We start from the raw sequence: 14,790 nt of genomic DNA on the forward strand, positions 1-14,790 counted from the left end.
CCAGAAAACCCTCCTTTCTGGGGGAGGCAGTTTCATCCCAGACTAGCAAACCAGTTCTGACAGCGATGCAATTCTCAGGAGGTCACGGCTGGGGAGGGCATTGCGTAAGATGAAAACACCATGGATTGAGGCTGTGGAGGAAAAGAGGCTTCTCAGAGCTCCAGTGCAAGCTGGAGACACAGTGTTTTCCTGTCTTCTGTATATTTTCCTCTTGCTTCTCTGTTGCTCCCTCCTAGGAAGCATAAAGGATTTGTGCTCAGTTATAAATGTCACCAAGAGGTTCATTTCCCCACGGTTTCAGAGCTGCCCTTGTGGCAGCACAGAATGGGTTTGAATTCTTCCTAATTTTGTCTTAATTTCCCAGTCATCCACTGAAGAGTTGTGTAGTGATACTGTGCCTCAATATTGAGATACACGGGTTTCACCCCAACCTGCTCATACAAGCACTGACCTGCTCCTGAACCTTGGCTTTGTATTTTTTTTTTCAGCAAACAAGAGCAAGCCTGCTGCACTGCTTCAGCAAAAAATCTAAGCAAGTTTCCATTTGCACTGTAAATTTTAGTATTTTCTCACCTAAAGTTGTAAGAGGCACTGAAAATTTGTGTGCTGAAAGGACACAGGGAACACTGATTTCATCTCTGCTGTTGTTGCCTTTAATTTTCAAATTACCCCAGTGAACTCCCTCTGTTGTAGAAAAAGCCTGTAATGTATGATCATTATTTAAATATTATATCAGTCCCTTGATGGATGATAGGAAAACCTTCCCCTTTCCTTGACTGCTCTCTAGTAATCCCCAAGAGGTTTGAAAGCACTCCCATTCCTCCTTGGAGCTGTTGCATATTGATTGCTGAATCCAAACTGATCTGCACATCTTAATCTCACGTAGCTCCTGTCTTCCAAATCTGTGACACTGAGATCAGAATGGGGTGGGAGTAGCTGGATCAGACCTTTGAAAACTTGTACCTCAGAGATTTAATCAACAGTGATTGCCTGTTAATTTTTAAGAGCAATTATAAAATACTACCTGGTGTTGGAGCTGACATGTATGGTCTTGTTTCTCTTTGTGGTTTCTCCCTTCCCAGGTTCTCCCTATGACTTCATCTCTCTGGAATGGCTGCAGAAGTGGCTGGATGAGTCCACTCCTCCCAAACCTATTGATAACACAGCCTGCCTGTGCTCCCATGGCAAACTCCATCCTGATAAAATTTCCCTGATGAAGAGGATATCGGAATACGTGGCCGACTTCTTCTACCGGCGATACGGAGGAGGGCCCCGGCTCAACGGTAACATCCTCTCCCAGTCACCTCCTGGCATGTGCTTTGCAGCCTTGTTCTGATCCCAGCCCTGTTTTGAGCTATCAGTTATCATCATAACTTTATTTCAGTGCAAGGCTTCAGTGCTGCCTTATTTCCAGGGGATTTTTTTAATACCACTTAATTCTCTTACCATTTCCCAAACCCATTTAGGGTGATCGCAGGATCTGCTTTGGCCCTGGGCTCTGCTCAGGGGAGGGCTGTTCCTGGCAGAATTGCTATGGAGGAATGGGGCACTTGGCTTAGAGAAAATAATACTTGGAAGGTTTGAAGGCGATTCTAGAAAATAAAACTTGCACATGCAACACTCCAAACTCTTGACAATTATTTTCTGTGCCTGCAGCACCCACAGCTCCTGTGTGGGCTGGGTTTCATGGAGTATTCAGGCCAGAAATATCCCTTCCTGTCTGTCGCCTCATCCAAGGAGGCACTTACCTGTTAGCCTGCTCCTGTTGAAGCATCTACCACACATTCTGCTTTTCAGGGTCAGCCCAGCCCCTCCAGACTTTGGACATCCCTTCATCAAGCCCCAGATTTCGTTCCTTTTAGGAAGTTGCTCAGTAACTCCCACTGAGACCAAATTAGCTCAGCTCCTACTGGGAGCTTGTAGGGAAGAAACTGCTTGTGACGCAGGCAGCCTTTGTGGGGAAAAACAGGGCAAGGTTTATTAGTCAAGTGGAAGATTGTCTCAAGGGTTGTGGGTTGAGTATGGCTGGCAGGGAGGGAGGGATGGGTAAAAGGATGGATGGACACTCTGCTTCCCTTCTCCTCTTGCTCCAGGATGCAGATCTAAATACACACCCAGCTAGAGGATTTCCACTCCCTTGGTCCAGAGCAGCCTTGCAAGAGGGTGGATTTTCTGGGTTGGACTGGCAAAGTGCCACAATACAGGTGTTTGTTTTCCTGGCATTTCCTGCCTGCTGTGGCTGGGTGCTGGGCTGCCCTGGTTCACTGTGACTGCAGGCTGTGGGTACCAGGAGCTGTGAGAGCAGACCTGTGAAGCAGTGGAACACATCACAACTCATTTGAAGTATTTTATGGTTCTTTAAGCTTCAAACATGGCCTGATGTGACTGTAACCCCCAGGATTTCCTCAATTACACATGAAATCACCCATCCTGAGGCAGGATACTTGGTACACACCTATCTGAGGGCCTTCAAACCAGCAGGAAACTAGCTGTGCAATAAATAAAGGATTATAATAGTGTAAAAACCTGTGTTTCTTTCCCCCCACCCCAGTGAAAGCACTTTGCAAGGACTGTGTGGTGGAAAGGTGTCGAATCCTGCGGCTGAAGAACCAGCTGAACGAGGACTACAAAACCGTGACCAACCTGCTGAAAATGACAGTCAAGGGGTATGGAAGTCCCAAATTCTGTCAAAAGATGCTTTTTAGAATTGCTTAAACAGCTTTTTCCTAAAGATTTACCTGCTTAGGCTCTGAAGAAGGGAGCTGTGATTTTGGGGTACCAGTGGTGTTGTCTCCCTGCAGGAACGATGGGTTTTGGGTTGGAAAAGCATCCTTGAGGAGCTGGCGTCAGCTGGCTCTGGAGCAATTAAACGAGCAAGATGAAGATGCAGAGCACAGTAATGGAAAAATGAATGGAAATGCACAAAACAAAGGTATTTACTCCTGATTTCCTCCTAATTTCTGCTGCTATAGAGACCCACCAGCTCTGCCTGATCCTTCCTAACAAAAAATACGTCAGGGGTTTCTGTAGCTGTTTTGTTCCCCTTGTATGAGTAGGGAGGAAAGGATAATAAATCGAATTAAAAAAAGGCCTTCATTTAAAGAGCTTTTTCTTTGCTAAGCTCGAAAACTGCGGGGTGATCTTCATACAGGAGGGAGATGAGGTGATAAGTGGTTTTACAAAGCTATGGGAAATTACCACCCCAGACACATGATCTTTTTATCCACTTTTCTCTGAATGAGAGAGCACAGGGAGGGAAGAAACGTGAAAATTACCTTGGGGAAGGGATGATGATGATGATGTTTATTGTGAAGGTTGAGGGATAAAACAGCACTGGGAAAACACAGCTTAGGAACAGAATTCATGAATTGCACTCCATTCTGTGCCCATATCATGAGAATGGATGGAGGTTTTATTTATCTTCTGCTTTTTAAATGTTTGAAAATGGTATTTTCTTGAGCTTCTTTGAACTGGGTAAGAAGCTTGTTGGAATGGAAATGGGAATGATGGCTCAGGGCATTGATCTTGGGCTGGAGGGCACCTCAGCCCCCCTGTTAAGGAGGAGTACTCATGGAGAAAAGAGTATTTCTGAGTTACCACTCCTCATTCCTCGGGCGTGACTTTGGTTCTCAACAGGTTGCAGCTCCCAGTAGTGCCTCTGAATTACTCACAAGACAAGTTGCTCGTTAGGCAGCTCGTTAGAGGCTCTTGCTGACACATCATTGTCTTGATGATGCTCCATTCAGTGGCCAAGCTTGACTCTAACTAATTTAGAGATTGATGTAGGGCTTGTCAGCCCCCTGGCAGGCTCCCCCTCAGTTTATCAGGCAGCATCTGGTTTAGATTAGGAATTTTGCCAGGAATTCTGCTCCTTTTGCTTTTACCTAGCCTTGTGTTTAGGTTAAACTCGGGGATGTCTACGAGCAGGGAACCCCTGCGGTGTTCCAGCCCTAACAAATGCATCCTTTGTAATCTCACAAAAGCCTGGCTTGTGCTCCATGCACTTCAAAGCCCTCCTACGTGACCTGGGGGCTGTAATCCCGCCTGCCCAGAGGCCAAAACATCGGAGAATAACGAATTTCCTTCCAAATTTTCCCTTGGGTGAGGGGGTTTGCTGTAATTTAAAAGGCGACCGTGCTCCTTTCCCTGTAAGATTTTTTTTCCTTGGGAGAGGAACTCTGTGCAATCCTCTTGTATTATTTTTTTTTCTTAATTAGATGAATCAAATGAAGAGAAGAGGGAGGAGGAAGAGGAGTTAAATTTTAATGAAGACATCGTTTGCCCACATGGTGAGTCTCTCCGGGGGATGGAGCTGAATATCTCAGTTGTTGCCCACTGCTGCACACATTAACCTTGTAGCCTTTGCTCCAACTGTAGCCAGCTCGAGGAGTCACTGCTGAAGTGTGCTTAATTCTAATTTTCTTGGTGTTTCTTGCACTCAAAAGTTTTCCTTGCAGGCAGACTCTGTAAGGACTCGGCCAAGCAGAGCTGTCAGATGCTGAGCTTCCCATCCTTGCATGGGCAGCACCAAAGCTCTGCAGCCATTTGGAAGCTCTAAAAGCAGTAAGAGAGGAAGAGGTGATGTAAATCAGTCCAGGTGGGAGCTGGGAGTATCTGTTTAAAATCATGGTTTGCATTAAAACAGGAGCACTCGTCCAGCACCTGGGCCAGGACCACTCCTGGATATCCATTTCCCAACCTGCTGTGCTTTGGTGTCTGTTTACGTAAGGTTTTGACCTTGTGTCAGTTGTTTTGAAAGTGATGCCTCATTAGCTGCCTCCTTGGCTACCCTGTTTTAATCTCACTTTATAAAGCTTGTGTTCCCAGCCATAAAACCCAGTTTTACTTAAGCATCAGTTTGTGGGGAGGTTCCATCTTACCTCAAACAGAAGGAAAAATGACATAAATTAGCCACACATTTTCTGTCATCAGGGCTAGTCAAGAACCTGGAGTAAGACTTGAGAAATCTCATTTTCAAGCAGAGTGTTTAAGCACTTTGTCACGATTTTAGCTGTTACTCAGTGCCTTGAAACAGCTGCATTTCCCATTGCCTCGAGGCTGCTGCTGTTCAATAAAAGCATGGAGCGTGGGGATGGAACATTTAGGGAGCCAGACACGATAAAAAATAGGCCAATAGGCCTTTGGAAAATGTATGGTGTTAAATTGCTGGTTGATCTGTGGCTTGGGGTCATAGCAGAATAAATAATACTAAATAAGGGGGCTGCTGGCAGGGAAGGTTTTGTTGTTTTGAGTTAACCTCTGATTACTCATGGGAAACAAGCTTTCCACCTTGAAAAACTCCCTCTGGAGTGGATCAGCAAATCTGTAGTCTTGTTCCTACGGCCTTAATTTTGTGCTGGAGGAGGTTCCTGCCTCCATGGTAGGCTCTGGAAAAGGCAGTGCTGGATCTGGGAGGGCTGGCTGGCCTCCAGGAATGCCACCCGGGCGTTCCCTCCACAGCTCCCTTTGCATCCCTGCTGCAATTCCTCATTCTCCAGTAGCTGCCTGAATTCCCAGGGAGTTTTTTCCAGATACCAAGTTAAGCCTCCTTTGATGTCCGTGCCCAAAACATGTCCCTGGATGGTGGGAGTGGGAAGCAGGGTCAGCAGTGGTTGGGTTCATCTTCCAGATGGCAAAACACTTGTACCCTGCACACCCAGAGCTGATTTTTCCACCTCTTTCACTCACTGTATTAATCTGTTTTCATTAATCATGTGGTGCCAAGGCACTTATTTGTACAAGCTCCTTTTTTTGCCCATCCTTGCTGGCTCTGGGCAGCGTCCTGGGCCAGCCTCCGGAGCCATTTGGCCGTGTTGGATGAAGCTCAAGTGGCCAAGTGCTGCACCGAGGCCTGACCTTTGTTTATTAGAGGAAAAGCAGGAGGGAAGCATTGCTATTTTTTCCTCTTCAGGGCTGGCCAAATTCCAGGCTCAGCTGGAGGGAGTCTGTGGGCCTGAGGAGCTGCTTGTCATGTTAAAGAGCTGCTGGAGGGTGGGGAGGAAGGAGTTTCTCTGCCTCTCCTCTCCTTTCTCTGCAGCTCTCCAGGCTATAGAAAAGCAGATAATAAGGAATTGTACCCTTTGGACACCACAGTTGCTGTTTTCCTTGCCTCTTGCTGGTGCAGTCCCACTGAGGCACAGATACTCCCAAATCCGGTTCACATCCCGGTGTCGCAACGGCTGCTCCCCGTGTTCCTCCCTGCACAGGCACTTCCCAGCTGCTGTCTCTGAGGGAGATGTGGTTGTGTTTTCCCCTTGGCCATCAGCAGCCCTGTGCGTGGGCAGCTGGTCAGATCCCAGAGCTTTCTCCCATTTTTCCAAGCCTTGTTTATCCGGCCAGCACGTGTCATCCTTGTGCACGTGGTGTCCCAGTGCCTGTGTGCCTCCTGCTTCCACCCCCGAGACAACAGGCACAAATGGCTCCTGGAAATCCTTGTTGGGGGTCTTGGAGCTGCCTGAGCATCAGGGTAGATAATCCTGATATCAGGATAAATAATCCTGATGGATAGATAAAGTGTTCTAGGGGGTAGCTGGTAAATTTTGCTTCACATCCAGTTATTCCTCAGAGCAGATTTAGGGTGCAGAGTCTGCCCTTTCCACGTTTTCAGGTGCTTGGTTAGGGCATGTGAAACTGTATTGAGATTCTGCAGTAGGAGTTTGGGGTTTTCAAGGATGTGGAAGGCACCTGGTTCCATGGGACACAGGGTTGTTATCCTGGAGCTCAGCAAATGGAGTCACCATGGGGAGTAGCTGTGGATAGTCGGGATCACAAAACAGGATCACAAAAAGTGCCCTCCGGCTTTTCCCCACATCCCTTCTTGTGTTTGATCAGCTGCTTAGGCCATGGTCTTGGAAATATAAAGAGCAATTTTCATAAATTAAATAAATATTAATATTATTATTCTCTGTCTAAAGGAAGCAAGGAAGGAGTTGAAGGTGACTTTACTGGTTTTTGCTGACGTGGTGTTGGCTGATGAATGTGTGGATTTCTTCCCCACGCTTGTTCCTTGTAATCTCTTCAATCAAGGGCTGCAAAACATTCTCTGAGCATGTTGTGATCAAAGCCTTTCCTTGATTCTCTCCCTGCAGGTGACCTGTGCATCTCTGAAAATGAGCGGAGGGTGGTTTCCAAGGAAGCCTGGGAGAAACTCAAACAATATTTTCCAAAAGCCCCTGAATTCCCAAATTACAAAGAGTGCTGTTCCCAGTGCAAGGTATTTGCCAAATACTCCCCTTTTGTTGACTGTAAATACTGGTTGCATTTCTGGTTTTCCTTTTTGAAACAACCCTGTGCAATGGAGGAGAGTAAAGTCACCTTTAGTGGCAGCTGGGATTTAATTAACTGTTTCCTGCAGATTTTGGAGCGTGAAGGGGAGGAAAATGAAGCTCTGCATAAGATGATGGCCAGCGAGCAGAAGACTTCTCTCCAGAACCTGTTCCATGATAAATGCAGGCCTTGCCTGGGCAGCTGGCCTCAGGTAGGGAAGGAGGGGGATCAGGGAATGCAGCCAGGCTTGGGAGAGGTTTTTGTTGGCTTTAATCACTCTCCTGCCTGAAGAAGCTGTGGCTGCCCCATATCTGGAAGTGCCCAAGGCCAGCTTGGATGGGCTTGGAGCACCTGGGATAGTGGAAGATGTCCCTGCTCAGGGAGCTTCCCAAAATGCTGAAGCCCTCCTAAGAGCAGTGGTGGCTGTGCAAACTCCCTCCTGGCAGCATCTCCAGGAATTCTTGGGGGTTTGAGGTGCCCAGAAGGAGCTGTTGGCTCCAGTCCTTGGCTCCTGGGAGTCTCGTGGTGCTGATTAATGGCTGGCTCTACAATCCTGCCAAGGTGCATTGGCAGGTGTCTGCCTCCATCCCCCGCTGTTCCAGCTGGGAATAAAAACTGAGGCAGCACGGATCCTTGGCTCAGAACCAAGGAGACCCAAAATGGTTTAAAAGGAGTTTTCCTTTCATGCTGAGCAGGAGAGCTCTAAGTCCTGCCAGTGATGGTTAAGGTTGTATCTGGTTGGATTTGCTTTTGGAGCTGGAGAAAAGTTGAAACTCATCACTGTGGGGCAGACATTGAAGGGTCTCCACCAGCAGCATTACATCCTTCTTTCCCTTTTTATCCTCCTTTCCCTTTTAATTTCCCAAGGGAGCCTCGTAGAAGAGAGCTGAGGATATTCCCCTCAAGCCTTTGGCGTTTTCCTGATCCAAAGAAGTTGAGGTTTGGGGAGGAAAAGAAGCAGAAATCGAGAGATGAAGGGAAATTAAGAACTGTATATATATATGTATATATGTTTATGTGTATATATATTCCTCAGGTGTGCCGAGTACAGAAAGATGGAGCAAGCCCTTAATTCTGTCTTTGGGAAAGGAGTGAGGATAAAGGAGAGCATGGAAGTAATTTTATCACCCAGTTCTTGGGGGCTAAAATTACTACCATGGTTTCTTGTCCAGGAGCAAACAATTTAAAGGAAGACTGGGATAAAAATCCCACAGGTTATCCCAAAAATGCTGCCTCATTTGGTGCACAGCTGTGGTTTTGTATCCCTGCTGCTGCCAAAAGGAAAAACTTGTGGATTTTGATGTTGGGAGCAATTGAGAGATGTTGGGGTGGTCTCACCCCACGCCTGTGGGAGGGAGGGATTCACCAGCTTTGAACGCTGAGTACCCAGCAAGAGAAACAGCGCTGGGGAGTCCTGGCTGCTCCGGGGAAATGCCCTCTCCCGCTGGGAATTAAAAGTAATTGGATCAAAAGCTCAAGTAACTTTGTAATAAACACAAGATTAGCAATGGCAGTGCTTAGTACCTGATCCCAAATTATTTTGCTTGGCTTTCACAGCCCACTTGGATGGAGTTGTCATGGTAAAGCAGCACCGAGGTCTCGAAGGCAGAGAGTGCTGTCGAAAAACCGAACAGTCATTGTTGGGTTCATTAAAAAGATCCTTTTCCCTCCTCTTTTCCCCAGGAGACGGATGAGCTGTATATTGTTTCGCAGTTCTTTGTAGAAGAATGGAGGAAATTTGTCAGGTAACTTGGCTGGAGGGTTTTGGTGCTTTTTATCTCTTATTTTGGGGGCTGTAGATAGTATTTTGCTTCTGACTCCCAGCACAGCAATCTCATGGAAACAATGAAGCTGATTTTTGCAGGACTTGTATAAACTGTAATACAGTGTAAGACACTGAATTTCCTTGTTTGCTGTGTGTTAACCAGATGGTCAGATTAGCTGGTAACCTGATTAGTTTTTTCATCTGTCTGGAGCTGTATCCCAGAGGTCACCGCTCGGGCTGGAGATGGAAATCTCTGCTGGTCAGAGTCATTCTGCACCGCAGAGGAATGCAGATCTGATTTCCTCATCACTAGTAGTTCCTATTCCTTGTTGGAATGCCTTGTGTAAATACTCACCTGTGATTTCTTCCTGGCTTCCTGAAGAATTGTGGGGGTTTTGGTGGGATAACCTGGTCCAGCTTTCCAAACCTCTTCCCTTTTGCAGGAGGCCGACGCGCTGCAGCCCCGTGTCCTCCATAGCAAACAGCGTCCTGCTCTGTCCCCACGGGGGCCTCATGTTCACCTTTGCTTCCATGACCAAAGAAGACTCCAAACAGTGAGTTCCTTCCCTTCACACACTTTCCTTTTGCCAGGAGCCTCGGGAGAATATTCCCAAAGGAATACTCCTGCTGCTGGGCAAGATGAGGAGTAATCCTTTCCCTCAAAATTAACACCAAGGCTTTCTCAGAGCCACCTCAGCCTTCCTGCAAGGCAACACTTAAACTGTCCAAGGATGCTGGGTTAGGAAAATAGAGCTTCCTTCAGCTTGGTTTGTTCCTGACAATAACCACTCTGGATTTGGCCAGGATGCAGAAACATTCTGCTTCCTTACAGTTTGCTTTCCGTGAGCATTCCCCCCCTGGAGTGCTGGCTGCAGGGCTGGACTTCATGCTCCATAGCCTTGCTTCTGCAGTGATGCAGCACTAAAAGTAGGAAATCTTCCACTCCTTTCCTCCTCCATCCCTCCCTCTGGCACGACAAGAGCACAGCAGTGTCACTAATCACAGGCTGCTGTTATCTGGGTGTACAGGCCCTCCTGCCTAGCTGGCTTTTGGACGGATTTTGCAGTTTTTCTTTCACTGGCACACCAACAAACCAAAGAGGGAGGGATTTTTTGAGAGTTTAGGGCTTGGCTTTTCCAATGTCATAAAGCACCTGCCTGTTCCTTTGCACAGTATAGCTCTGATATGGCCCAGCGAGTGGGAGAGGATCCAAAAACTCTTTGTGGTGGATCACGTCATCAAAATCACCCGGACACAGGCAGCCGGGGCCGGCCCCGAGGGCGCCCGCTACGCCTCCGAGCCCCGTGAGTGACTCTGCTCCTGGGAAGGGCTGGAAACTTCAGCCTGAGGGGGTCACTGGGCAGCACAGAGCTTGGCAGGTTCCCCCCTGCAATGCCATGTCCAGCTCTGGAGTCTCCAGCACAGGAAGGATGTGGAGCCACTGGAGCAAGTCCAGAGGAGCCCACGGAGGTGCTCCAGGAGCTCCAGAGCCCCTCTGCTCTGGAGCTGGGGGTGCTCACCTGGAGAAGGCTCCACAGCCCCTTCCAAGGCATAAAGGCGCTCCAAGAGAGCTGCAGAGGGACGTGGGACAAGGGCCTGGAGGGAGAGGACACAGGGAATGGCTTCCCACTGCCAGAGGGCAGGGTTAGATGGGATATTGCAGAGAAATTCTTGACTGTGAAGGTGGGGAGGCCCCGCACAGGTTGCCCAGAGAAGCTGTGGCTGCCTCATCCCTGGAAGTGTCCAAGTCCTGGACCAGTCTGGGATAGTGGAAGGTGTCCCTGCCCCTGGCAGGGAGTGGATGAGATCCTAAAGGTCTCTTCCAGCCCAAACCACTCTGGGATTTAATGTGTTTCACTCTCTGTTAGCAGTGAGGGACCCTGCACTGGGGCCTCTGAGGAGCTGGAGCAATGAAATGTTTTTTTCCCTTGGTGTTTGCCCAGAGCTGTGCCCCGAATGCCGGGAAGGGCTCCTGTGCCAGCAGCAGCGGGACCTGCGCGAGTACACACAGGCCACCATCTACATCCACAAAGTGGTGGACAACAAGAAGGTAGGGACTCTCCCCATCCCTGTCAGCCAGGCTCCAGGTGTGCCCTGAGGGGGCTGCCACAGCTCCCATGTCCCCAGGACTGGTGGGGATCCTGCTGGTGGTGAGGGCAGCAATCCCCAGCTCTGCAGCTCCAGGCAGCTTTGGCAAAACCAGCAAACTGGGACATTCTGAGTCTGAAAATTTCATCTCTTTGAAGCTTCCTTTTGACAGATCAAATCCTTGGTGTTTTCAGGGATGCTCCCAGCTGTTTTCTCTGTCTTAGCTGTGTTCCCAGGCTCCACCTGCTCTACCCCCACTCCAATATTTGTCATTTCCTTTCTTCTTGCTCGGGTGGCATTTTTATTCCTGGATAGAAACGAGCTCTTCCCCTCAGTGCTGGTGAGACAATGAACTTGGAGATGGTTCACAGGATCCCCTGAAGCTGTGAATTTTGTTTTTACTGGTCTTAAGTGTCGGGATCAGCTCTAGAACTGGTTTTCCAAGTCCCCCCTCCTTAGGGCTCTTAGGAAGGGAGCCAAGGGTGGCAAGCTCAGATGAAGACAATCTCTGCACCTTTGGAGTGTGGGATGGGGTTTTTTGCCTTTCCTTGATTTCCACCTCTCTGCCAATCCCGGGGAGGCGCTGGAGCCTGGGGAACTGCAGGGAGCTGGAGGCTGGATGTGTTCCTGCCTTGGATGTGAGATGTGGATCACGCAGCACCGTCTGGAGCCCTCAGCCACGGGCTTTCAGCCTGAATCCCTCTTGGCTCTGGTGCACAAGAGGGTTGGGTGTTGTATTTTTCTGGCACTGGACAGGACTGTGCTCACACGTGGGGCTGGCAGAAAAACAGGGAGCTATTCTTTATGGAGCAGCTGGAGCTGGAGAGAAGGGGGTGAGAACGTGCCCACGAGATCTCCCAGTAACAGGGCAGCCTTGGCAGGATGGGAAGCAGCAGGAATGCTGGCCAGGATCACTGTCAGCACTGTGATCCTTTTGGCTTTGCAAAATCAGGGAGTGTTTCCCAGCCCCTCACCCCTTTTCCTCCTTCCTCTGCACCACCTGGTTCTTCCTTGGGGTGAATGATGCTGCAGAGGGAAGCCTCATCCAGATAAAATCCTCGTAGGGTGGCAGTGCTGGAATTCAGAGGGCTATGGGGAATGTTTGGGAGCTGGAATTGCATTGTTAATTGCAAATACATTGATGGAGAAGAGAGCTCTCGGCATCCACATCTCCTGGGCTCCTGCAAAGCCCAGTTCCAGTCACAGCATAGCTGGGAAACAGGCAAATCTGTGCCTGGAGTGACTTTCACTGGCCTGAACAACCTTTTTATTTTTGTATTTGTGTAACTTATTTATGTTTAATTTGCTTACAACCTCCAGCCCCATAAGCAATGGTGCTGCGTGTCCCTGCCAGGCTGCTGCAGGGGCGGATAAATGTCTTAATTCACAGAAAATACTTTCTCCATGTTGAGGCTTTTGTAATACACTTGGATCAGCCAGCTGATGGGAAAGGAATCAACTGGGGGCTCAGGAGACTTTCCTTTGCCTGGAAAGGAGGCCAGGAAGCACCTGCAATTCCACAGAGGGGGATTCCTGAGCTGAATCCCACTGAGGTTCCACACAGCTGGGGAGGGTGGAGGAGCCTTGGCAGAGCTGATGGAGCAGCTCCCAGGGTTGTTCCTGGGCTCTCTGCATGGAGGTGGCACCCAGAGGTCTCCAGGAGCTGTTTGCCATGGTGGGACAGGCCATGTGGATGCTGTTGGTTATGGAGAATGATTTTTATGACTCCAGGTAATGAAGGATGCGGCTCCAGAGCTGAACGTGAGCAGCTCGGAAGCTGAAGAGGAAAGGGAGGAAAACAAGCCAGAGGGGGAGCAAGATCCTGATTTTAACCAGGTAGAGATGAAAAATCCTGTCAGGTTCCTTGATTTTTGTATCATCCTCTTGAGTCAGCATGATGGGATCACCACCCTCCTCCTCTGCATCTCACTGGCAGCGGAAAAGTGTCGTAAATTGCCATTTGAATGGTCAAACCACACCAGTGCTGGGTTTGGAGAGATTAAATATGGGTAGGGATTCATGTGCTTGTGGATATCTGCCCCACACTGGCATTAAGACTAGGAACTGAGGTTTGAAGGCAAAGCCTTTGGTCATCTCCACACTTGCATGCTTCAATTGGCTTTCCAAGGGGTTTTCCATCGCTTCCTGCCTTCCCTCGCCTGACCAACTGGCCCAAAACACTCTCTGGGATCTGGGAAGGTTGTGTTTATCCCCAAACAACTCTACCTCCTTGTTTTTTGCCTCATCTCCAGGCCAACGGTGGCACGAAACGCCAGAAGCTGTCCCACCAGAGCTACATCACTTACCAAAAACAGGGAATCAGGAGGAGCACGCGGCACCGGAAGGTCCGGGGGGAGAAAGCTCTGCTTGTGTCAGCCAACCAAACCCTGAAAGAGCTGAAAATCCAGGTGAGGCCGGCTCTCCTGCCAGGAAGGAGGGAGAAAACACACAGTGAGGAGCGTGGGGGCGCAGGGGAAGGGTCTGACTGCCCCAGGAGCTGGGGATGGGTGCCGGGGCGGGAGGTGCTGCAGCTGCAGGGACGAGGTGTCCGTGTGTCCCCAGATCATGCACGCCTTCTCCGTGGCCCCCTTCGACCAGAACCTGTCCCTGGAGGGGAAGATCCTGAGCGATGACACGGCCACACTGGGCAGCCTGGGAGTCATCCCCGAGTCCGTCATCCTGCTCAAGGTGCCGGCGGGAGGGAGTCGGGAATGCCGCGGGGTGGGATCAGAGCAGCCAGTGGGGAAATGGGGAGCTCCTTGGAGGAGAATCCTTAATGTTTTTTGTCTTAGGGGAGAAGAATCCTTATTGTTTTTTGTCTTAGGGGAGGAGAATCCTTATTGTTTTTTGTTTTGGAGGAGAAAAATCCTTATTTTGTTTCAGAAGAGGAATATTCATGGGTGTTTGAGGGGTTTTTTGTTTTGGTTCTTTTTTTTTTCTGGAGGAGAAAAATCCTTTTTCTTTTTTGTTTTGGAAGAGGAATATCCTTTTGTTTTGTTTTAGAGGAGGAAAAGCCCTAATTTTTTTTTTTTGTGTTAGGGGAGGAAAATCCTCATTATTTTTGTTTTGGAGGAGGAGGATCCTTAATTTTATTTGATTTGGAGGAGGTAAATCCTTTTTATCTTTGTTTTGGAGGAGAAAACCCTCTTTTTTTTTATTTTTTTATTTTTTATTTCCAAGAGTGCTTTGTAGCTGATCTAGCTGCTGAGCTCTGTGGGTAGCAGCCCAAAACACGACTGAATTATGGAGTGAGTCCTTCTGTGGAGTTCCCAGTGTTGTTTGGGCAGGAGAGCTGCTCCTGCTCTGAGCAGAGCCATGATCCAGCCCCTGGTTAATTCCCTGCTCCCTTTGCAGGCTGACGAGCCCATCGCTGATTACGCAGCCATGGATGATGTTATGCAAGGTGAGAGGGGTGGGGAAGGGCTGGGCTCAGCTTCCTGGCCAAGGATTTGGGTTGGAAAGGTGGGAAATGGGGATTGTGACCCTCCTTGTCACTGTGCAATCCTCAGAGCCATTTCTAATGCCTTCCTTCTCTTTCCATCCCAGTTTGTATGCCTGAAGAGGGATTTAAAGGTGAGTCCAGGCGTTTTTCCCCCTTTATATCCCCTCACATGAATCCCACCCCCATCCCATTTCCCTCCTCATCTGCTGCTGGTCTCTTTCCTTCCCAG

The 14,790-nt window shown here is 48.9% G+C and overlaps 1 protein-coding gene across 5 annotated transcripts in view; it reads left to right on the top strand.

The window, feature by feature from the left end:
• USP48 (ubiquitin specific peptidase 48) overlaps positions 1-14,790 on the top strand; it is a 30,404-nt gene that overhangs the window by 14,021 nt on the left and 1,593 nt on the right. For 2 of the 5 annotated variants that reach the window (XM_030289088.4, XM_072917282.1), the window contains 15 exons: positions 1,083-1,283; positions 2,552-2,666; positions 2,802-2,932; positions 4,218-4,289; positions 7,089-7,213; positions 7,355-7,477; positions 8,950-9,011; positions 9,475-9,585; positions 10,205-10,335; positions 10,975-11,081; positions 12,851-12,955; positions 13,372-13,527; positions 13,682-13,807; positions 14,474-14,522; positions 14,666-14,692. In XM_030289088.4, coding sequence (XP_030144948.2) covers positions 1,083-1,283; positions 2,552-2,666; positions 2,802-2,932; positions 4,218-4,289; positions 7,089-7,213; positions 7,355-7,477; positions 8,950-9,011; positions 9,475-9,585; positions 10,205-10,335; positions 10,975-11,081; positions 12,851-12,955; positions 13,372-13,527; positions 13,682-13,807; positions 14,474-14,522; positions 14,666-14,692 — 1,641 coding nt within the window. Of the gene's footprint in view, positions 1-1,082; positions 1,284-2,551; positions 2,667-2,801; positions 2,933-4,217; positions 4,290-7,088; positions 7,214-7,354; positions 7,478-8,949; positions 9,012-9,474; positions 9,586-10,204; positions 10,336-10,974; positions 11,082-12,850; positions 12,956-13,371; positions 13,528-13,681; positions 13,808-14,473; positions 14,523-14,665; positions 14,698-14,790 lie in introns of those variants that run through there. The other 3 variants (XR_012051654.1, XM_030289089.4, XR_003963526.4) reach the window with 3 other exon arrangements.

Source organism: Taeniopygia guttata, chromosome 21 (assembly GCF_048771995.1).
Source record: "Taeniopygia guttata chromosome 21, bTaeGut7.mat, whole genome shotgun sequence".
NCBI lineage: Eukaryota > Metazoa > Chordata > Aves > Passeriformes > Estrildidae > Taeniopygia > Taeniopygia guttata.